The sequence below is a fragment of the Heliangelus exortis genome, chromosome 2 (genome assembly GCF_036169615.1).
Source record: "Heliangelus exortis chromosome 2, bHelExo1.hap1, whole genome shotgun sequence".
NCBI classification, from domain to species: Eukaryota; Metazoa; Chordata; class Aves; order Apodiformes; family Trochilidae; genus Heliangelus; species Heliangelus exortis.
This window is the reverse complement of record NC_092423.1, coordinates 37,240,806-37,263,654: the sequence shown is the minus strand read 5'-3', so window position 1 is coordinate 37,263,654 and position 22,849 is coordinate 37,240,806. Positions and strand designations below refer to the sequence as shown.

General features: G+C 38.4%; 2 protein-coding genes across 7 annotated transcripts; one reads left to right on the top strand and one right to left on the bottom strand.

The window, feature by feature from the left end:
- Positions 1 to 584: 584 nt before the first annotated feature.
- On the bottom strand, positions 585 to 2,966 carry DPH3 (diphthamide biosynthesis 3). The gene is made up of 3 exons (XM_071735587.1): positions 2,833 to 2,966; positions 2,621 to 2,695; positions 585 to 2,137 (listed from the first exon to the last, which is right to left on the bottom strand). Exons 1-3 carry the CDS (start codon positions 2,938 to 2,940, stop codon positions 2,072 to 2,074), a joined length of 249 nt encoding a protein of 82 aa, XP_071591688.1. The 5' UTR covers positions 2,941 to 2,966; the 3' UTR covers positions 585 to 2,071.
- Positions 2,824 to 22,779, top strand: OXNAD1 (oxidoreductase NAD binding domain containing 1). Of its 6 annotated transcripts, XM_071735585.1 has the most exons (9): positions 3,822 to 4,069; positions 7,350 to 7,503; positions 8,201 to 8,264; positions 11,626 to 11,732; positions 15,537 to 15,678; positions 18,734 to 18,770; positions 18,876 to 18,976; positions 21,654 to 21,762; positions 22,422 to 22,779. In XM_071735585.1, the coding sequence occupies exons 1-9, from the start codon at positions 4,030 to 4,032 to the stop codon at positions 22,574 to 22,576; spliced, it is 909 nt and encodes a 302-aa protein (XP_071591686.1). In that variant the 5' UTR covers positions 3,822 to 4,029; the 3' UTR covers positions 22,577 to 22,779. The 6 variants fall into 6 exon arrangements, with proteins under 6 accessions (XP_071591683.1, XP_071591685.1, XP_071591684.1 ...); XM_071735582.1 differs by lacking the exon at positions 3,822 to 4,069 and adding an exon at positions 2,824 to 2,961 and having other exon boundaries at positions 18,734 to 18,976; XM_071735584.1 differs by lacking the exon at positions 3,822 to 4,069 and adding an exon at positions 2,964 to 3,046 and having other exon boundaries at positions 18,734 to 18,976.
- The last annotated feature ends 70 nt before the right edge of the window (positions 22,780 to 22,849 follow it).

Below are 22,849 nucleotides of genomic sequence, written 5' to 3'. Positions count from 1 at the left end.
CTAAACTGATGTAATGAAGTAACTAATTTTGCTAAAATTACCATTAAAAAAGCCATTATCTGTATTTTAGATTAATGGGCAACACTACAGAAAAATCACTTCAAAGCCTGTGCATGCCAAGTGAAATTCAATTGATAAACAGTTCTTACAACCATGCAGGAAATCAACCATATGGAGTATACGTAATTCTCTACGCAAGTTTCATAAAAGTCTTTTGGACAGTGCCTTACCTTCATTATAAAATTATATCTGACAAAGTACTTCTGTAAAACCTATGCACCTTTAGAGATGCTACACCTGGCAATTTACTTTGATGTAACTGCATCAGAGTATACAGTCCCTTGTGTTCCAATTTACTCTATATAGTTTTATTCAGAATTCTTTTGGAAATTCCTTAAGATAATTATGCAGTAGACAAGTGAACAGGAGTTAAATAGGGTTTCTGTTAATTTGCTTTACAGCATCTATTGCTAGACTGAAAACACTTACTAACTAACCTGAGGAAATGACAGCATGATGACCACAGCAGGAGCAGCAACTCAATTATGGCTGTTGCATAAACAGAATAAGCAATGGAGAAATGGTCCATATTTAAAACCGCAGCAGTGGTTATAATATTTATTTAAATAGTCAAAATAAATATTTGATAACATATAGCTAGCCAAAGTTCCACAGCTTTTTTTTTTTTTTTTTTTTTAAGAAGATATGGAAGTAACGTGAGTGCCACCTTCTGGTGTAGGAGTGAAAACACTCGTGCATCTTGCATTCTAACTGAAGGGCATCGTTTTCTGTTTTTTTTTGTTTTGGTTTTTTTTTATGATTAGAATGTTCATCTTCAGCATTCACAGCGTGCTGTAAGAACAAAAATAGTTAAACGCAAGAATCCAGTGAGACTTGCTTATCTGTAGTGCCTGGAGCAAAATAGCTGCATAAATGCTGTACAACTTTTTCCCTAAATTTAACTTCAGATACCAAATCTTACTAAAACACACTAGTGACCATAATTTTAAATAACTATTTAAATGCAGCGGCTTGTAATACAGAAACTAGTCTTGAAATCAATGCACTTGGGTGTGTATATCCTTCCAACTCTTCCCCACCCTAAAAAAATCCTTTTTATTAAGGTGAAACACGTCCATCTCCTATCTGAGACAGAATCTGACAAAGAATAAGCAAATATACTACTACAAGCTGCACAAACAACTGCAGCCCATTTTATATTTGCTGCAACAGTCAAATCACAAAGTCATTGAGAAAATATGGGTAATTTACAATCCACTTCGAGTTCAAGTCTTTTTGCACATTGCTACCTTTGCGGGGCTAAAAAAGGTTTGACTTCTTTTATTTCATTTCACCCAATACCCACAACAATATCTCAGAGTATCCTTTGATAGTAACTACCAAAGCTGTTTCAAAGATACTGCAAATTCAAGAAACAAACCTACCCCAACTCAGGAGTTGCCTCCAATGCAGATATAAATACAACTGCACCTTCTTTGTGCTTACAGTAGTAAAAACAATTTACCAGCAGCACTGGCTCTAGGTCCCTTACTTTTGCCCACATTCAGTATGGGCTGGAAGCATGCAAGTTCACATTTTAGGTGACACCACAATGTGTCAAAGCTTTAATTCCATGAGATGTCACACGGACTTCTAAATTCTGCCTCCCAACATTGCAGCTCTCTATTCCATTTAACACAGGTATATGCCCACACTGAGCCTGCTCTTCCCCACAGGCTAAGAAGCCACTGCTAGATAAACATTACAACTTCACAGCTCCATGCACCACTTCTGTATAGGGACTTCTGTCAATTAGGATCACAATCCTTGAGTCTTCTGGAATACACACGGTAACTTCTGTGTTTTTTTAAATGTATAACCCTTTTGAGCAAAAAAAACCCATTCACATGTTGATGTCCCAGCAAATTCTCATTCAAATTACGAAGACAGGTATTGCACTTGGATGTCACAGCAGCAAGCACTTCCAGGAGGAGGACCATGTCTCTTTCTACAGTTGCCATCCCCACATTTTCTTACTCTAAAAGCAGCAACAGTTCATGACGTACATTCATCAGCACTTAATCAATTCCTTGTTTGTCAAAGGTTCTGCAATGACTTCATCACGCATGAACTGCTCCTAGAAAGAGCAAGTAAAGTTTTAGTTGGTTTTCTTCATTTTGAGATCTCCTCTCCCTCAACAACCACCAAATAACCATTCTGTTTTCTAAGCTAAATATAACTAGTATGAATCTAATTCTCAAAAGATGAAAGCCATACCACACCTATCAGACATTAAAAAAACTACAAAGCTAGCCGATAGGGTCAGCAACAAATCTTAGCAGCACTGAGATCGTTTTGCCTGTATTCCACCCCACGCTCGCTCAGCAGGCAGGTTTTAAAGCCCAAACACACCAGGAGGAGAGCACGAGAAAAGCTGCAACGAGGAACTGCAACTACCAATAAAGGGGGCCCCACGGACTCCCCAACAATTCTAACGCATATTTTACCCGAGATTTTTAAAAGCTGCCACCGCGCCTCCCTCAGAGAATGACAGACTGACACTCGACTGGGCCGCCCCGCAGGCCGCAACCGTGCCCCGCATCCCTCTGCCCGCACCCACCTTGTCGTAAATGACGCGCAAGATGAGGGAGCAGCTGGGGCAGGTGGCTACGTCCTCGCCGTTCTCCAGGTCCTCCTGCAACAGCCCCCGGGAAAGAAGTCACCGACCCGGGGCCTGCCCGACCCACAAACGCCCATGACCGGCGGAGGCTGAGCCGGGGCCTAACGCCTTCCCTCCCCAACCCGCCTCCCTCCCCGCACGGCCGCCGTTACCCGCGTGATGAGGAAGCGGTCCCCGCAGGGGCAGGGGTAGCTGTAGGTCTCCGTCTCTTCGTCATACTCGAAGTCCTCGATCTCCACCTCATCGTGAAACACCGACATGGCGCCGGGGGGTTGGAAAGGGTAGGAACGGGGAGGAAGAAGCGGGACGGGGCGGAAGGGACGCAGGGACGCACGCAGTCCGTCCCGTGACGTGATGCGGCGGCGGGTAGGGCGGCGGCGGTGGGGGGGAGCGCGCCCCCGGGGGACCCTTGGGGCTCGGAGGGCAAAGGGGGTGAAAGGGGAGGACCAGAACCAGGACCAGAACGTGGGGCAGGCCGGGCTGGGCCGCGGAAGTGTCCCCGGGGATGTCCCCGGTTTGCCCCCTCTCCGACGGGAGCCCCGGCCGGCGGCCCGTCCGCCCTCCCCGACCCATGCCCTCCGCTCCCCGGCACTGCCGCTGCTCTGCCCTGACTTCCCGAGCCTGACGGGCGGTGCGGAGCAGAGATCCGCGGGGCTGAGGCGGGGCGGCAGGGTCCTGCCGCGACCTTGTCCTTCCCCGCCTCCCGGGCACGGGCCCGGGAGGGAGAGCGTCGGGGACGCAGCCTCCCGGCCTCTCCGGCGCTGCTCCGCTTCAGCCAAGCTCCTTCCGTGCCTCGCCCCCCCCTTCCATGTATATGCGTGTCCCTTCCTGCTAGGTCAAGGGGAAAAGCTTTTTTCGGTCACTGCTTTCGCTGGAGGGCCGGTTCGGAGCGGTGTCTCTTACCGATCTGGCTTTTTGGGAGATTTCCTGTCCAGCTCGCTTAAGTATCGTGGCTTCTCCTCAGCGTTCTTGCAGTAACTTCATAGCAGTTTGCACTTCAGTGTGATACAGACTAACTACAAGTAACTCTCTCTGTTCAAATACTGATGTAGGGTTGAGGAAAAGAAGAGATGCAGCCTAGATCTCGAGCGATATTAACCCAATGCCAGTGGGTCAGAGGGTAAGCAGAACTGAATTAATTAATTGAGCAAAGAAAGGACTAATATACAAAAGTAGCGCTCTTTTCTCTCCGTGGGGCAAAGGAAGAAAAGGAGTATTTGGAGGGATTATTTCTGTAAGAGCTTGGGTGAAAAGAGAATAAAAAATAATGGGACAGTATCCTACCAGACCAGAACTTGGGAGGCTGAAGCACTAAACTTACTGAGGGCAGGGAATTGCAGAAGAACTGGATGAGAAAAGAAGGTCACGGAAATAACAGATGGAGCAAAGGTTGGACGTGTTTTGTAAAGGCATGAGTCAGACTTGTATGTGGTGGAGGAGAACCAGGACTCATTAAAAGAGATTTGGGAGTTTGTTAGTTACAGACTAAAATTTACAGATGTTTTTTGTTACGATTTTCAGGATTTGAAAGTGATTGATAGTGTAAATGGAACAAATATCTTGAACTTCCATTCAAGAGTTAATTTTAATTTAGGGTAGAACCTCAGACTTAAAATAGTCTGTTTCAATAGGATCTTTCAGCCCTACTTGAAAATTCTAGTTGCTACAATAAAAGACTGACATTTATTTTGTTTTCAGTATTATGCACTGATACTAAGATTTGCATGTTTGCTTGTTTGTTTATTTTATCTTTTCATATGTAGAACTTAACATCTTTTCTTCCTAATGTGGTAGCAGTGAAAATGAGGCTGGTGACTGTCAACCTTAGCAGCAGAATTAAGCCAAATACATAAACAAAATCTTTGTATTGGATTTTAAAGTTAGGCCTCTTGTTTTACCAGCAGATGTCGCCGTGTTAAATATTCGGCTATTAATTGCAGACAGGGTTTTGAAGGACGTGAGGTGATTTAAAAATGGGGAAAAAAAAGAATAACTAAATCTTTGTTTCCAGTCCTTGGCCTCTGTAGCAAAGCGTTGGTCTTTATGTGCTTTGTTGGAATGTTGTGGTGATTTAATTAGTCCCGACCACTGGCATAAACAGTTTGTTTACCTGAGAATGTCCATGTTCCATCATCCTTCATTTTTACATTGAATTAGTTAACATGGTGGAGTGAGAATTTTGAAAACATGAATCAAAAAGTACTCTGAAACCTAAAAAAAAAAAAATAAAAAAAATATATATTTAGATTAATATAAACAAGACCTCCCATCTCAAAGACTCCATATTCTAAAATTATCTCATGAATTTGAGTAGTTTGATGATTTGTGAGGGCTCAGGGTCTACAGACTGAACATTATGATGAAGGGAATGCGAGTTGTTCGTTAGATGTGTCTTGCTTCGTTAGACTTAGTCTTGCTAAAATAATTTAAGAATGTTAATACTTTTGTTATCCATAGCTTCTATACATTTGCACGTAGTAAAGTGTTTTGTTTAAATACAGTGCCTTGTATATGTTACGGAAAAAAATGGTAGCATAATTGTGCTCATTGGTGGTAAGAAAGTTTTAAATAATTCCACTTTGAAAAGTTGCAAGATGCTGTGGAATTAAATGCTAAGATGCTTTTAAAAATTACGGGTAATTAAAAGCTTTAGTATTTCTTGTGCTTGAAAGTGGGTGTTTTGAGTAGTTACAGTAAATGCATTCTGTTTCTGAGCAGCTTAATTTATGAAATCTCTGCCTCCCATTTCTACAAGATTACAAACAGGACAAATTACTAAGTGACCAGCCAATGCAGCTGTTAGTGAAAGCCTAGAGAGTGTAGGCCTGAGTAGTTAAAACAAGCTGGCTCCTTGCCATTTCAAACAATTCAAAATGAAAAACAACATTGTGAAAAGAAATTACATGCTTTAAAAGAATGCAGGCAAAGAGATTTAAATGAAAGAAAGAAAAAGATTAGGAATGTTTTTAAGAAGCAATGGACTGCATCATAGGAATAATGATGATAATTTGATAGGTGAGAATAATATGATAGGGAATTCTGCAAATCCATTATAGGAAAAGCGAAGGTAGATTTACAAGCAATGAGAGATACCTCTTGGCTCACTGTGAACCTGTTCTTGAGTTTTGTAAATTAAGGGTATTTCTGACTTACTTTGAATACTTTACATGTACTTTATCTGTCTTTCACAGCTCCATCTGAGTATGCACTTCTAAAGCTTCACACCACCTTTCCACTGTAGTGCAAGTAGCTGTCTGCCACTTGCTTAACTGTTTAAATGTATTATGTAAGATAGGTGGAAGGATGAGAGGTGTATAATTTTTAATTAACCTGTGAAGAGTTTTATTTAATGTTTAAAAAAATTTCTATCCAGAACCCTTTCTTTACCAATAGAAAGGGAATGCACATTCAGTGTTTGTCTGATCTCTTTTCAAAAAAAGTTATTGTTTAAGCATGGACAATGACAAATATTTTGGCTGGAAGGGACTTCTGAGGGTCATCTAATCAAAGCTGCTGCTTTGAGCAGGAGAGTTGTCAGCACTGGGCTAGGCCAGCCCCAGGTGCAGACCTTGGTACTTCTTTAAGTTCATGAGGGTTCTGTCTTCCCGTCCTGCAGTGTCTCAGTGTTCCTTTGAAGTGATGCCCTATCATTCAGCATCTCAGCCACCCCTCTAAGTTAGTGTGGTGCATTCTGTCTCTTCATCCAAGTCAGTGATAAAGTTACTGTAGCCCAGCACCAACCCCAGGCTACTCCTACTAACCAGCAACTGAAGCAACTTGAAGCCATGGAGCCTTTCTGGTCTGCTCACCCACCCACCCACTCTCCCTTCCAGTTTTCAACCACTCCAGCATTCCATCTGGCCTCATCTTCCCTAATGTGTGTGCTATGGGAAATGGTGTCAAAAGCCACAGGAACATCAAGGTGCATTTGTGCTGTACATACTGCTGTCACCTTAGCTGAATGGCCAGACATTTTATCACAGCAGATCTTTACATTTGTCAAACATAATTTGCCCTTGGTAAATCTGTGTTGAATCTCCCTGAATATCTTAGTTTTCACAAAGCTAAGGGGACAAACTCCAAGCATTTTTCCAGAGGCTTGAGGTGGTGCTAACTGCATGGTTTCTTGCCTCTCTTAAAAAAATAGCCATCTATTAGTCTTTTTTTTCCAGTCAACTGGGGACTTTCTCTGATTACTGTTTTTTGTAGGTGACAGACAGTTCCCTCACAAGCCAGTCAGATGTGTCTGTGAGCAACCTTGGACATATCCCTTCTGGGGCTGTGCATTAAACTGCATCTAGATTCTCTTAAGGTGCTGCTGGCCTCACTCCTGCTTCTCTCTCTTCTCCCCAAACACTGCAGGCATGAGTATTGGTATGGGTGCAGGCTTTGCCTGTGAAGACCGAGGCAAAAAAGTGTTGAGTATTTTAGGCCTTTCTACAGGATCTGTAATGACAAATTTGTCTTCTTCAGTAGATGGATGCATATTTTCACATCTTTATGATTCTTTTGTACTTTAAAAATTCCTTCTTGTTACCCTGTATGCTTATTGCTTGTTTTAGCTCCAGCTGAGCTTTGGCGTTCCTGATTTAATGGAAATAAAGGGTGAAAACAAGCCATGTCAAACAGTGGGTATTTTATTTAACTAATATTTATACGGATTTTTCAGGAGCTGGTGGTTCTGAAGACTGTCCAGTCATCATGGCTCATGCTACTATTTATGTGGGTCCTCAGTTACTGAGACGAGCTAGCAGAACTTTTCCCACTCATCCTGCGTTGGTGGTGTTGAGGCACTCTGCTTTTTGTTACTGCACGGTGAATGGGTAGGTAATCCCCATACCTCCTGGTTTCAGTGGGACAGAACCATAGGCCAGCCATGGGAGGCAGGCCAGTAGTAGCCCCAAGTCAGCTGAGAGCTTAAATAAGGGCAGTAGCCCCAAGGTGACCAACAGGTATATCCATCCCACACCACTCACCTCATGCTCATTATAAAAGGGGGAAGTATGCTGAGGGCTGAGAGTTCCATTTCCTGGAGCTCTTCTCTCAACCTATTGCTTCCTCTGCTACTCCCAAGGATGAGGCTGAGTATAAGTTTATATGTTTTATATTGGTATTTGTATTGAATTTGTTATTTCATTAAAACCTGTTTATATTTCAACCCTCGGGGTTTCTTTCTTCCTTCTGGAAGGGTCATCAGGTGAGAGTAAAACTACTTCATTTTTGCCTCAGATACAGGCAAAATTAGGGCAACATAAACAAACTTTTGAGGTTTTTGTTTGTGGGGTTTTTTTTTCTGTGAGAAAGAATGTCATGCTAACATTGTCAAAAATGAAACTGACAAATTAATACATACCTATAAATACTTATTTGACTCCCAGTTATATGATTTACTTAGTTCTTATTTAGACTTATGTCAGCTGTAGTCTGGATTGCACTGGTAAATTTTTATGTTAATAGAAATTCACATCAGTAAGGGACAGCACAGCTGTCACTGACAATTATCTTTGCTTTTTGTTGCAGCACAATAAAATCAAAAATGAAAACGGATCATCTAGAGAGGACAGCAAATAATTTTCGCCAGGAGGTTAGTGTTTTCTTTATAATGTAAGAAGGGTTTTCTTATTGGTGTGAAGAAAGAGGATAATTGTATTTGATGCTTAGGCTTTGTTTTATTTTCTACTGGAGTCTGTTTTACTTCTTTCTACTTCCCTCATTTTTCATATTTGGTATAGTCATAAGTGTGTTTTGTGGTCAATGGGTGAAATGTAATGAGCTGGAAAAATTATTTGTGACATGTAATGCTGTTTATGTTGGACAAGAAATTTAATAGAATTCTGGTGAAGTATAGATTATGGTCAGTAATGAAAGCACACCAATACCCATCATCTCTACACAGATATCTCAGATTTTTTATGGATTTCTACAATTTTGGTTTAAATTTGAGATTAAAAAAATGTAGGAAATGCCATTTTATAACATAAGGAGTAAGATTAGGAGTGTAGATATTTTGAAGGGAGAAATGATAGAAGTTGTAGAAAGGATCTTGGCTTGTATCTATTTTAAGTCACAAGTACAACAAAGATAGAACATTGTTCTCCCAAATCCAGAAATAACCTATTCTGTGTCTCAGTGTTGTGCAGTAAGCATTCTTTTTCATAAAGTTCAGAGGTGAATAAACCCTTTTATTTCAAATAGGAATTTCCTTTCTGTAATTAGCTAAAGTACTTATTTTGAATTTTTTTTAATACTTGGAGAATATTACTTCAGTTCTCAAAAATGTTTCACCAGTGAACAAATTGTGCATTTTTCTTAGACTTTTCAGGAGAAATAAGACTTTTTTGATTGAAAAATCACATCTTTAGTTCCCAGCAGCTGGGAAACTGTCCACTTTTTTTTCCATTGTTCAATCAGTTTCTCCCAGTCTTGAGTAGCTGTGCATGACAGGCTTTGCATGTGTCCCACAGCAGGACAAGCTCCATGTTCTCAAACACATTACATGGGTGTTAGTGTCCAAATGTTATGTTATGGTTTTTACTGTGAGTCTGGCTGAGAAAAAGTCACAGGCTTAGGGAATTCTCTGAAGAAGAATGGGTGGAGGGGATACATAGGTAACCCCAAAAGTGGAGATTTAGCATCTGTGAGAGACTGTAGACAGATGAGAGAAATGTAGGCTCGTTCTGCCTGTTTCCAGGCTGTCAGTTCAAACTGCCTCACACCTAATAGCAGTGCTTAGTTGGGTACAGACTGGCATTGCTTGTGGACTTTCAGCTGCTCAGGTTGATCCGATCTATGCCAGAGTAACTCAATAAATGGACAGAATGAGTGTAGAGATACACAGATGCACACTTTTTTTTTTTTGCTTCAGGCGTGAAAAAAACCTAAAAACTATCGCACCTTAGAGTTTTGCAACCATGTTTTTCGTTTTGAATATTTCTGATTGCCTGCTATTTCTACTTTTTCTGCTCAACGTAAACACTAGGTAGCTGCAAACACATGGTAAATGGATCATTGTGATGTGTTGAAAGCTCTGAGGTGGTACAGGGAGCTGTGTAAGGTTTGAGGAAGAGAAGGACGCTGTAGGTGAAGGAGCAGAGCTCGGTTCCACTACTGCAAATTCTCTGCATTTCAGAGGATTATGCTGTTTCTTTTTTTAATGCTTGATTTATTCTTTGTTATTTTATTTCTGACCACTTTAAAATCAGTTTATTTTAAATCCGCTGCTTGGTTTTAAATTCCATATAATCAGCAGTTGGCTTCCCTCAGTCTGTGTTCCCTTATTTGGCCATATTGGTTCTGCAGAAAGATGAAAGAATCCTAAGGTCTGCGTTGCATTAGTGTGTGTGCTACACTGTATCGCCTGTAGGAGAGTGGTGGGAGGACACGGGCAAGGAAAAGAGCCTAACTCCTGAAATCCAGCAGTCTGAAGTCCTGTGTCCTCCTCCCTCTCACTGCAGACTTGCTCTGGGTCAGCTGGATACTCTTGTGATGGTCCAAGTTACTAGTTGAATGTCTTTGATCACCCAACTTACCTCCAATGTTTTGAAAAAAAATTTTCATACTGATAAAGAATTAAATTTCCAGTGTGCTCTCTGTCAGATTTATCAGCTGAAGAACAAATTAGGGAGTGTACTAAGGGCTAAAGAAGGGAATTCAGAAGGTCCATACTTAATGTCCATTTCCTGCACTTGAAGTTTCTCCAGCAGAACAACCATTTAAGTCATGTATCTGACAAATCTCTTGCTTAACTTAGAGTGACTGCATTCCTCTCTTAATACTGTCTGCTAAAGTGGAAATGTATGCTACTTTATTTTAAATTGGCAAGTGTCCTGCTGTTTAATGGGACAGTGCACGTGTTCAGATGTTGCTTTATGAATAAACTAATTTCCTGCCATGTGTTTTAAATTATAGCATAGTTGCTTAAGTTTTAAAATTTTTTTGGTTTGTTTGATCTTATACTAATGAGAAATAGTAGAGTTGTGGTGGTATTATTAGTATTTCCTAATGTAGTAAACGACATCAGCATTTTTAACAGAGTAAAATCTGTGTATTAGCCTCTGTAGAAAATATTCAGAGCATTAGTTTCTTTGTAGAGGAAAAAGGTTGATAATTATAACTCAAAAATACCTACAGAGGAAGGGCAAGGGATGAAAATCTGTGTTGTGCTGAAGGGCATCAAAGAGTTGAAGTGGGGAGCTCCTTCCCAGCAGTCCTGTTGCAAAATCTTTTCTTTTATAAAAACATTATTTTACACATTTTTTTAAAAATCTCCTTCACAGCAGTATAAACTATTGCAACTATCTTGCATCCCCTCCCATCTGGTTGCCAAATAAAAACTCTTCTGTGAACTATCACTGAATGCTTGTGTCACAGTTTCCCTGTCTTTATAGATCACATACATGGTCAAATATGGGTATGTAAAAGTAGTAACACAACTCTTGGTTTTCTTTCATTAATGCATAGCTTTTCAGTAATGTATTTAATTATTTAAATAAAACTTGTCCCAGGGAGAATTCTGGATCTCTTTCTTCAGTAGCAGCTGATCTTTTATGAGATTACTTTGTCGGTCTTTATATCAGAGATCTTTTTACTTTGTTGCTACAAAGATTTAGGATTGTTTGCCTTGTATGAGTGTAAAAAGGATCTGAAAGCTGATAATTAGCAATCACTTCTCTTTATCATTATGTTTAGGAAATAACAGAAGTTTACATAATCTTAGAATAACCCTGTCAAAAGTGTCAGAGATGGTGTACTTTAAGTAGAAGATAATTTCTCCATTCAGTAGTATTCATGTATGTGAATCCATTTGTGCTTCTCTACCCCAGCAAAAAAATATTGGTATTTTAGGTAATGAAGCATGCAAAATGATGGATATCTCCTACACACTTTCTTGATTACTTTTGCTGCAAATGATGTCTACGTAACACAATGGCTTATTTTTCTTTTAGGTTATTTCACAAGCAAAAGTGTGTGGGATCACCAATGAATCGGACACGGTCAAAAGACTTCGTTTGGCTATTGCTAATAAAGACTTTACTTTCAAAGCAGGACAGTGGTAAGATCTTCTGAGGGGAAAATTACTAGCATAAGTCCACTATTACAAAATGTTTAAAGGCCTCTGATACTTGAGCATGTAAAAAATTGTTAATTTGTATAATGTTTTTTTGTTATTGGGTGCTCTGTGAAACAGCCACTATTTAGCTTACTTGTAATGTAGCTGTCATTAAATATGCTAATATTTATTCTTTAAGTGTTCAGTTTGGTTTGGCTTGCTATCTTCACCTGGTTTAAGTGCATTACATTGTTTCTTCAAGAGTAATTTGGAGGACACTGCACTTAATTCTCCAAGCTGTCTTTACTGTCTGTTTACTGGCAATCTTAAAGTGGAGCTGAGGCTGCTTCTGATCTGCAACTTACTTAGTTTTGGTTTGTAATTAAATCAGAATTGCCTGTTAACTTTTTTCCTTCCCCTAGAAGTTTCCATTCTGAAAGTTAAGCCTGTTGTGTCAGATTAATATGTAAATAGGCAAACTTGAAAATAAAAAAACTTGAATTAGCAAGCTTTTGAAACAATGAGCTATTTTTTTAAGCACCGTTACGGCTTTTTTTAATTTTTTTTTCCTTGGAAATAGTAGATATTCAAGGTTTTTTGTCTTCCTTGATAAAAATGCTCCTAGTCAGTATTTCTTTTTCTTAAAAATTACTTTAAAACTATGATTACTTGCTTCTGGCACTGGTCATTTGAGGTATCTCTGTAGAGAAGCTTTCCAGTACCTGAAGGGGGCCTACAAGAAAGATAGATGGGAAGGGACTTTTTGCAAAGGCCTGTAGTGATTCATAGTGAAGGGTAACAATTCTAAGTTGGAAAGGGTAGATTTAGATTCTACAGTCAGAAGAAATTCTTCAGTGAGAGGGTGATGAGACACTGGAACAGGTTGCCCGGGGAAGCTGTGGCTCCCCTCTCCTTGGAAGTGTTCAAGGCCAGGCTGGATGGGGCTTGGAGCAGCCTGGTCTGGTGGGAGGTGTCCCTGCCTCCTGTGAGAGGGTTGGAACTCAATGATCTTAAAGGTCCCCTCCAACCCAAACCATTCTGTGATTCTATGATTTAAGTGTTCCTAAACTTTTTATTGGCTTAAGCATCTGAAAGTGGTTTTGCTGGAATCAAAGTATGGCTGCCAGAGTATTAACAGCATATGTTACTCATGTAGTGTTAATATGCTGACTTTTAAATTTAGAACCAGAACACAAGATGTTGATTGCAATAATTTGTTTGTGGAGTAATTTGCTGCAGTTTTTGCACATGTGCAGTGACTCATCTTAAATTCTTGCTTGCCAGTACTTGGAAAGTACATTTGCCCTCCAAAAATGTTTTAGAAATTATCATGCTGAGAACTGAAAGCTTTAATTATCATTACTCTTCTTCATTTTTTTCTTCCTTGGAAGTATTCTAATGCTATTGTAAGGTATACAACAAGTTTTCTATACTTGTAGCTATAAACTGTGATTGCATTTTCTGATGAGCAGTACCAAACACCACAAGAAAGGGATAACTTTTAAAAATTTTCTATAGTATGATGTTGCAGCCAAAGATTGTCTCTATAATGTGTATATTTCTTGAAGTGTTCGAATTGCCAAGCTTTTCAGTAGGAAAAGTGAATTTGTTTTGCAATTATGCCCACAGATTCTGATCTTTATCTGACTTCAAGGAACAGTGAAAAGGCATATTGCTGTTCCCTGTTTTGATTTACTAAAACATGCACTGATTTACTAAAGCAGGTTTATGCATGTTATAAATATTATGAAGAAGCTTTATGGTTTTAATGTTTCTGACCTCTTCCTCTTACACTTGCTAATTGTTCTGTTCTTAAAGGTGTACCTTAGGTTGCCCTTAAAAGGAAAGAAATTAAAACCACTGGAAGATCTCTGCACCTCCCCTTGTTGTGGGTTTATATAGGAGTATTTTTTTTTTTCTGTACAGCTACTCTAATTGCTTCAGGTGTCACAGACTGTGTTACTTCAGGAGTCCTCTTATCCTTTCTACACACAACTAAGATGAGACAAGCAATCAGAAATAAAAGCTAGTCCACTGTATAGTATATACTCATAATATGTAACTTGAAAAGAAACAACTACTACAGACAGAAACATAAGCACATATTAGTACTTTGGAAGGTTAAAAACTACTTTTGATTAAAGTTTTATAGCAATGTTTGTTTTTCTATGTATGTATCCCCACCCAGCATAAAGAATGCTTCCCTTTTATATCAAGCAGAACTTTACAGCTGCTACATTACAGCATAAATATGATTTTTCTCTGGTGATGGTGGTGTGGGTGTGTGTGTGGTTTTTTTTTTAGCTGTGTAAGTATTAAGATTATTTTCCACCAGAGGGTGTTAAAGAGCTTTGCTAGCATCTTGAGTTGCTGATAAAACAAATGCAAATCTCTTGGATCTTTATTATCAGTAAAGCTAAGCCCCACGGTCAGTGGGGCTGCAGAAGCTGAGACAGCAAAATAAACCTTCTCAAACTGTTTTGGTTGTTGACCTTTCATCTGCAGTCAGAAACCTCTATAGACCATCAAGTTCATTAGCTTAAAGTTGAAAATTGTATCACTACAGTATTGTGTGTATCACACTTCGTATATTCTTCGAGAGAAAGGGAGGATATTCTGCAAAGGGTGAAGCTTTGTGGGGATTCATCAGGCAAGATTATTATTATTTTCTTTTAAAAGTAGTGAACTATTCAAAGTGCTTCTCTCCTCCAATTATTTGTGATCCTCAAGAAGAATAGTTTTGCTGTTTAAAGAAACTATCTATGCAGTGGAAGCTGATACTACTTCTTGCATTCTGGTTTAACCAATACTGAGCCAGTCACACTAATACTCAGGTCTGAGCTCAGTAATGATTCTTCAGTACTTGGCATTTTTCCTAAGTGGAGCAGCCCAATTAGTTTTAAACATCAGTTTTCTTTTGAAATACAAGTGCTTTTTTTATGTGCTGTAGAAAACTGAAGTATTTAAAGATTTATGGAACACAGAGGAGTTTAAATGTTAGATTATAAACCAACTTCTGAGACTGTTTAGATTAAAGCCTTTTATGAAAATGAATTCTAGCTCATGTGTAGTAATGGTAATGGCTCACCTTCCATAGTCTTTAATTCTTGGTGTTGCAAAAGCTTAGCCATAAGTTACCTTCTAATCTGAGAAACCCATGTGTGGTTTACTTTGACTTAAAAAAAAAAAAAAAAAGAAAAAAAAAAAAAAGGTAATTTATGCCAGTTCAATTTTCTATCAACTATAAAGATAGGTGCCACCAGAGGGCACTGCAGTTACCAGGGAAAGCAATTCAGATGTAACTGATTTTTCACATTAGAAATTTTTTATGGACTGTGGTTTTACTTCAAATATTTCATCTTCCCAAGAAAAATAGGTGTTTAATAAAAATGCGTTTCCCTAAAATCAGTTTCCCAATCTTATGTTTGAAAATTGAAGAGCCCATCAAAGGGACTGGAAAGAGTGGGATTTAAGCCATTCTGCCAGGCCATACTGTGTTTTTGTTTTGAAATGCAAATAATTTAGTTAAACACCTAGAATACAAGTCTGTTGTAAGATATGGCATCTAATGTTAAAAGCAAAATGCTAATTTAACAAAGGTGATGACGTTTCTAAATTAAAATAATTCTAAGCAAATGGTGTTACTCAAGATTAAGTCCTTTTTTGGAAAAGTTATGTTATGGAAATGAAGATGTGTTTGTAAAGGAAGGATAATTGAAACAAAGGCAGCCATTTTATTTTGTTTATTGTTTTCCATGTTTGGAGTTCTTGGCTTTTTTTAAACTTTTGTTTCTGGTCTATTTTTAGGGTTGATTTTTTTATTCCTGGATTATCTGTAGTTGGGGGATTCTCGATATGTTCAAGCCCTGGCCTGTTGGAACGAGAAGGAATATTGGAGCTGGCAGTAAAGCACACAGATCATCCTCCTGCTCACTGGATTCACACTGAGGTAAGTGAGATGAACCATGAAATCTGGTACTTTTTTTTTTCCTGTTGTTTTTGTTCGTTTGTTTTGAGTTTTTTTGTGGAGTGGGAGGGGTGGTGAGATTTCAACCACTTTTGGCTGCAAAACTGTTGATTTGTTCAACTATTTTTAGTACAATGTCAATCTTAAAACCTTTTGTTCTGTAAGGGACTGAGATCGAGCGTTTTATGTGTCAATATGGTTACTGTGATCTTTTGACTCTACTTGTGCTGGGTGGCCTTAAAGTGACATTGTAGTTAGTGCATGTAAGGAATTCCTTTGGAATTCATTAACAGAAAAACATTGAAAAACCCATGTTATAACTTGTGTCCTGAGAACAGGCTTTGTTAAACATGACAAAGTTACATCTGCTGATATCTTGCCATCATTCCTGGCTTTTTGTACAAATACAAACTGGAACCATTGCTAGAGAAATACAAATGTGGATTATTAAGGGAGATCAAAGGGAGATACTTAGATTAGTTTTTCTGACATTATAAAACAAGAGAATACTTCAGAATTTTATGGCTTTTAAATATGCCATATTTTGTTAATATTGATATAAGCCAAGTCTTGAATTTTTTTGCTGTGTTACAGTCTGACACTCTGGCCTCTTCCAGCATTTTGTTCATCCATTTCACCCATTAGTTATTGTCAGAAGAGTCTGGTTTCTGCTGCTATCATATATCACAGATGACCTGTCCTATCAACTTCTGTGCTTTTCACAACATCCTCTGATTTGTCCTGCTTGCTGTTCTCTGCATGGCATTTATATTTCTTAAATTTGGCTGCAAAGTTTAAATTTACAATTCTTCCAGATTTACCAATACCGCAGTTCAGCGGTCAGCAGAATTAAAGTACAAATTTACTGGAATTGAGAATATCCAAAGTGGTGCTTATCTATCAGTTAGTGACCATCCACAGTATTTTAATAGGTGTTACAGCAAGTTATCAGCTATGAAGAAAACAACCTTTTTGACATGTTGTGTAGAACTTGTATGTACCAGCAGACCACATAATTTCGTTATTGCTCTTTAGAGAATATGAAGGCCTAACTTCATTACTCCCAGTCTCTGCAGGCTTTCTTAGGATTTTTTGATGTTGTAAATCACTTTGCTGTGGCTGTTTTCTTTTTGAATTTATAGGAAAATCTTTAGCAGGTAAGCTATATCAAACCTGAGACTGTGGAGAAAGCTCCATGGTATATATGGACTCTTCGAGCTAAACAGAAATGCACACTTTTCCTTAGGAAAAAAGAACAAAGAAATGGCAACATAGAATCTGAAAAGGTTGTAAACATGATGAAAAAACCCTCTAGTAGTTAATTATTTACAAGTCATTTATAAATGAAGTTGGTATCTCAGAGTAAAAGGTATTAAAGAAATAACTAGTACTCATTTACTCAATTTGGTATTTTTCAAAGATACTTGTATTAATTCTTTGAATACTGTATATAAAATCATATCAGCTGTTCTTTTTTGCTTTTGATAACTGCACATGTAATGTACTGATTGCTTCACTTCTCTGTCTAGGCTGTTTCAGTGCTGTATTTACAAACTAGGTTAAAGGACAACACTTACTCAAGAATTCATTGGTTTTTTTGAAAACTGATGCACTCTGAAACATGTGGGTGACTGATGGTTAAAAGAGATTCTACCTGTGTCCTATGTACAATCTATAGCTGAATGAGGAAGCAGATTAGATGAGAATGAGATTGTTTCTACCTAAAAATGCTCCTTTCCACAAGGGATACCATTTTCTATGTCCACCTTCTGGCACCTGCATCTGAAACACTCCTGGGTTCATGCATCTCTAAACCAAAGTAGAACACGGTGGGAAAGCCTGGCAGTGTACATTGAAAAAGGAGAAATTAGTTTCAGATGAAAATTGATTTTCTTAAACAATATCTGAGAGAGAATACTATTTTGCCATTCTTAATTATTGCATAAATTTTCCTGGTCATGCTCACCACTGCAGCAACCTTTTTGTTCAGTGCAGTACCTTTGCCAAAGGGCCTTCTTCCTTCTGGTGGAATTGTCACTTGTTTAGACCTTTGTTTACAGTTACCATTAATGGAAATCCTTTTGTTTCAATTACTGTTCCTTATATCAAAAGGATTTTTTTGAGGAAGAATTTTTATTCTGCAAATGATGAACTGCTAATTTTCCAGCACTTTGTGTAGCTTAATTTTTTTTTTCTCTCCTCTTTTCCCACCTTCTCTGGTTTCGGTATCCTTTTTTTTTAAAAAAAAAAAACATATATGGCCTGAAGTGAGTTCTGTTTTCTGCCCCTATTAGTTCTGGTAGCTTACAGTGAGAGAACTCACCAGACTTTTCTGTTCACCCTTCCTACGAGGATGAAGAGCAGGTTTTACCAACATGATACTGAACCAAATGTTGTTTGTTTTAGCTTTAGTTCTCCATGTTCCAAAAAAACCCTGAGCTTTGGCAAATTTCTCTAAAAAATAATTTATTGTGTAAAGTGGAGAGAATGAGAGGTTTTCCTGGTTTTGATTCTTTTGCAACTCTGAAGTTGCAAATGCAGACGTGGTTATGCAAGAAATATTCTTGTGGATACTTGCTTCACTTCTGGAGTTTTTTTATTTTTTAGGAAGAGGAATGGGAGAACCTTCTCCATCTGTGCAGTTCATTCCAGCTTCCTTCTGTGGCCTCATATCAAGGCCCTTTTTGACATGAAACTGGGTTTGGGTAAAAGTGAGATTTCCCATGTTAACCTTGACCTTTTGTAACCAGGTACTGCTCTTGAACCCTTACATGAATCATTCCTCTTTCAGCTCCTGTAGGGGTGGGAAGGTGGAATCCTGCCTTAGCAGAAGACTGAAACTTCTGAAAGTAGAACTAGATCCCTAGAGACAACAAAACAGATAGCTAGAAACTGCCTTTATTTTAAAGTACTTTGGTTTTCCCTCACTGGGTAATAAAAAAAACACAGACCAGCAAGTCTTGTGACTGTGGTGCAAGAATAGTGTTTCAACTTTTGCTTTTAGTTTTGAAATCAAATATCTTCTTTTCCATCCTAGTGTACTCTTGACTCAGAAGTGGCTCTGCGAGTGGGAGGTGATTTCTTCTTTGATCCTCAGCCTGGTGACTCCCCTGTAAAACTAGTGCTGATAGCAGGGGGTGTTGGAATTAACCCATTGTTTTCTATACTGCTGCATGTAGCAGATCTTCAGGGATGCCAAGAGAGTAAAGGAAACGGTGACAAAATAGAAGCAGCAAAGCTGTACTACAGTGCAAAAAATACAAGTGAACTCTTATTTAAGGTAAATAACTGTTTTGAGTTGGTTTTCTAAATAGGTCTCAGATACTCAGCTATCAGTGTGTGTATCATTCTGGTGATAAATTCCAGAGAGCCCCTCTGTGTAAGACAGTTGTAGAGAGACAAAAGTCACTTTTTGATGTAAATCTCGTCTGTGTTTTAGTTACTTATTGCCAGTGTACAAATTAAGGCTGTTATTGGACAAACCTGGCTTCATTTGACCTCATGGACAGGTCAGTTAGCCATAAATGCCTGCCTTTTACTATAATCTCATAAGAGCACCAAAATATACTGAAGATTAATAAAATATATGGGTATATACACACTAATAGTACAGTTAATGCTATATGTTGTACTACCACAACCATGTCATTCCATTACAGATTTTATTAAATTTAAATATCATCACGAGCAATTTTATCTAAAGGAAGTACTGTCTGAAATGAGAGGGGAGCTTTGTTGATAATACACTAGTTGTTTGGTTCTGGGTCTATGAATGAAGGATTTATAAGCATTTCTTGTAAAACTGCCTGTAACAGAACTTCATCAACATTTACTTAGCAGTTAAAGATCAGTTGTCACTTTCAGCCACTAAGGATCACTGATAACATTTTGGGGTCAAATTAGGACAGCTTTTGTAAAGAACCTTCCTTTAATGAGTCAGATTTCTTTTAAGTATTGAGAGCTTTTAAGATAAAGGTTAAAATCTATCATGATTTCAGTAATTGTGTATAGGTCCAACACTAGTGCATCTTCTGAACTTGTTATACCATTTTAGATACAAAGATGTGTTTTCTTTGAAAAGTCATTTGTTTGTTGCTGGAAGCAGAATAATAAATTGGAATGTATCTGTTTGGGCAACTACTAATCTCCCAGTCTGTATACACATTTTTTATTGTGCAGAAGCTAGAATATCTTGAGTTTCACTTCAGCAGTGTTACGACTGCAGAATTATACACTGGAGCTTCTGGGACAGAAAAGAGCACAATAATATGCTACAGTGCTTAAATATATCCTTCCCTTCATTCTTCACATGTTGCTCAAATCCAGAACATGTGTACAAAAATTCTTTACTTCTGTGCAGAGGATTGAGGAAATAGGATGACTCGAGTCCTTATGTTGTTGTGAGATACAGATCTCCATGAGGAACTGCTAGGTTGTTGCTAATGTTTTAGAGGACCTGTTCCCTGAAGAGGGAGCTGTGTGTAAGTGTCACTCACATCCAGCGTTAGAACAGAATTACAAAGGACACCATATTTTGGTGTCTTCAAGATGTCATTGAGCTGGGTTTTCCTGAGAGGACTGAATGTGACCCTCAGTCCCTTATTCTGGCTCAGACACTCAGATAAGTCTTGGTTGCTCAGCTTCATTTTACACACTAATTCACTTGGCTGCCAAGAACCTGTTGAAATTCTCCTTCATTCAGGTACAGACAGCCTGTCTCTTGTCTGAGAACACTAGAAAATAATACTGTGGTGCTGTATGTCATCTGTAACACACTTGCCACTTCCTCTCCATGTCTGTGAATTACAGAGTGCAAGGTTACAAGTAGGTGTTGGGAAATACTGTTTTAAGCAGGTGAAGTCCTACCTTAGAGATGCTCTCTGGTTTGGTTGTAGGACTTCAGCTTAACAGGATGTGATTAGTCTTGGAAGTGCTGTCAGGCTGTACATGGTTCCATACAAAGGGGGCAGAGGCTGAGGAGTCCTACCCAGAAGAGTGAAAACAGAGCAAAGTTAGAGGTATGAGTGGACAAGGATACAGCAGTGTCTGTGCTGCCCTGCACTCTTTGTCTTCTTAAGGAAACAGATTTGTCTGTTAGGCAGAACAGACAAATGGGTTTTTTGTCTTGGGGTTTTTTGTTAAGCCACCTATGGCAGCCTCTTCAGTGTAGTAACTGGTTAGTAAGTAAACACATAACAAAATGAACTAATTTACCTACTCACAGAGTAGAAATTATTTTTATTTCAGAATACTTAAGAAAGCATTTCCAGTGCTTTTTCCAAGAGTGAAAATCCCAAAGTGCAGAATCTGGATGGTAAATAAATCATAGTTTCAGAGCTAACTACAGCATCTGACAGATTTATTTATTTGTTTTTTCTTTACTGTGATTTGAACTGAAGCCACTGGGTTTTTGGTGGTGGTTTTTAGAGTCATGATTCAGGGAAGTGAAAATTACAGAGTTTCTGCTCTTGTACAAACAGCATTAGCATTACAGTGTAGTTGGTTTTACTTGGAGACCATGCGAGAATGAAGGGTCTTAGTAATCTTACCAGATAAATCAGTTAACACTCAAAAAGTTCCTTAAAATGGTAAATACCAACTGCGGGGATTTTTTTTTTTTTTTCTCAAATGAAAAACCCCTATGGAAGTCAAAAGAGGAAACGTGAGAATGTATATGGGGGAGAAACCAGGAAAGTGGTTCTTAGGTCCAAATCTTACAATGTATCGTACAAAAAGGAGAAAAGCACTTGCATAGCTGGTAGTGCACTGACATTCCAGGTATGGAAATTCTTTGTATGTGTGCAAGTCAGCCCTGTGAAATCAAGCTCATCAAGTTCTCAGTGCTAAAATGCAAGTCTTGAGTGCTCAGTAATAATCAGTGGTGTTCTGTGACTTCATGTATACATCTGCTTTGATTTAATGGCCTGTGGTGTAAGCAAGTGTGTTTAACATTACAGAAAAATATTCTTGGGTTGATGAATGCATTTCCTGGAAAGATCACATGTCATTTCCACGTCACCCAGCAGAGTTCACAGATCTGTGAAGAACTTCAGCCACATGTTACAGGTAAATATTATGGCAGTGTAGACAGATGACTTCTAAAGTCTAAGTTTGATTAAATCCTAGAGGATGAAGCTTAATAATTTCTACTGTAGGCATAATTTAGTATTTTCTACATTTAAAGATTCAAAATAAGACATGAGTTAAGCCTATATAATTTCACTGTACATATTATGCTTTGGAGAAATACTTACCCTTTGCAGTTCTTTATTTCTAGTACATCTGTTAATTCTAAACTTTATACTGGTATTTCCCACTGCAAACTTTATTCCAGAAAAAATTAAGCAAAACATTTATTTTGCTTAAGGCAAGATTCGTGAAGGATAAGCTGACCACTTGTAAGAGAGAGTTCATCATGTTTCCATTTTAGTGGTATTTGTATTAGAGAGACTTAATTTTTTTTTCATCTGAATGTGGGATTTTTAGTTGTATGTAGCAATTTTTTTAGTGACTAATATCCCATGCATTCCAACTGGAAGTACTGATCTAAATCCTCAGAAGAACAAATGATTTTGGAAGCCTCAAATCTTGATATCTATTATTAGACTTAAACAGGCTGAGCATTTTTAAGAACTGAGTGCTGGAAATACCCGACCAGTTACTCTTTATGAAAATACTTCATGATTAATATTTTTGTTCTCATTTCCTGTTTTTTTCTTTGTCAGAGGGAAGAATATCTGAAAAGGATCTAGAAAAACACGTATCTAAGGATACTTTATGGTACATCTGTGGTCCACCTCCAATGACAGAATCTATATCCAAATTACTATCAGATATTGGTGTTCCTAGAAACCGTGTTTTCTTCGAGAAATGGTGGTAGTGGCACCTGCTGAACAGAATTAATTTTGTTTCCAGTGTATTTTGATAAGCTGAAATGAACAGAAATGGACTATGAATTGTTTGGAGGATTTTACTTCATACATGAAGATCCTGATGGTGTTCCCTTAAGTTAATACACCTGCTGTAATACAGTGCTGCTGATTTTGGGGGGAAAATTATTTTATATTAAAGACATTAACTGTTCTGGTTTATTGATTATTTGCCTACTTCTTATGGGCAGCAACGTGTTTACTTTATACACTTGTTTTGTTAG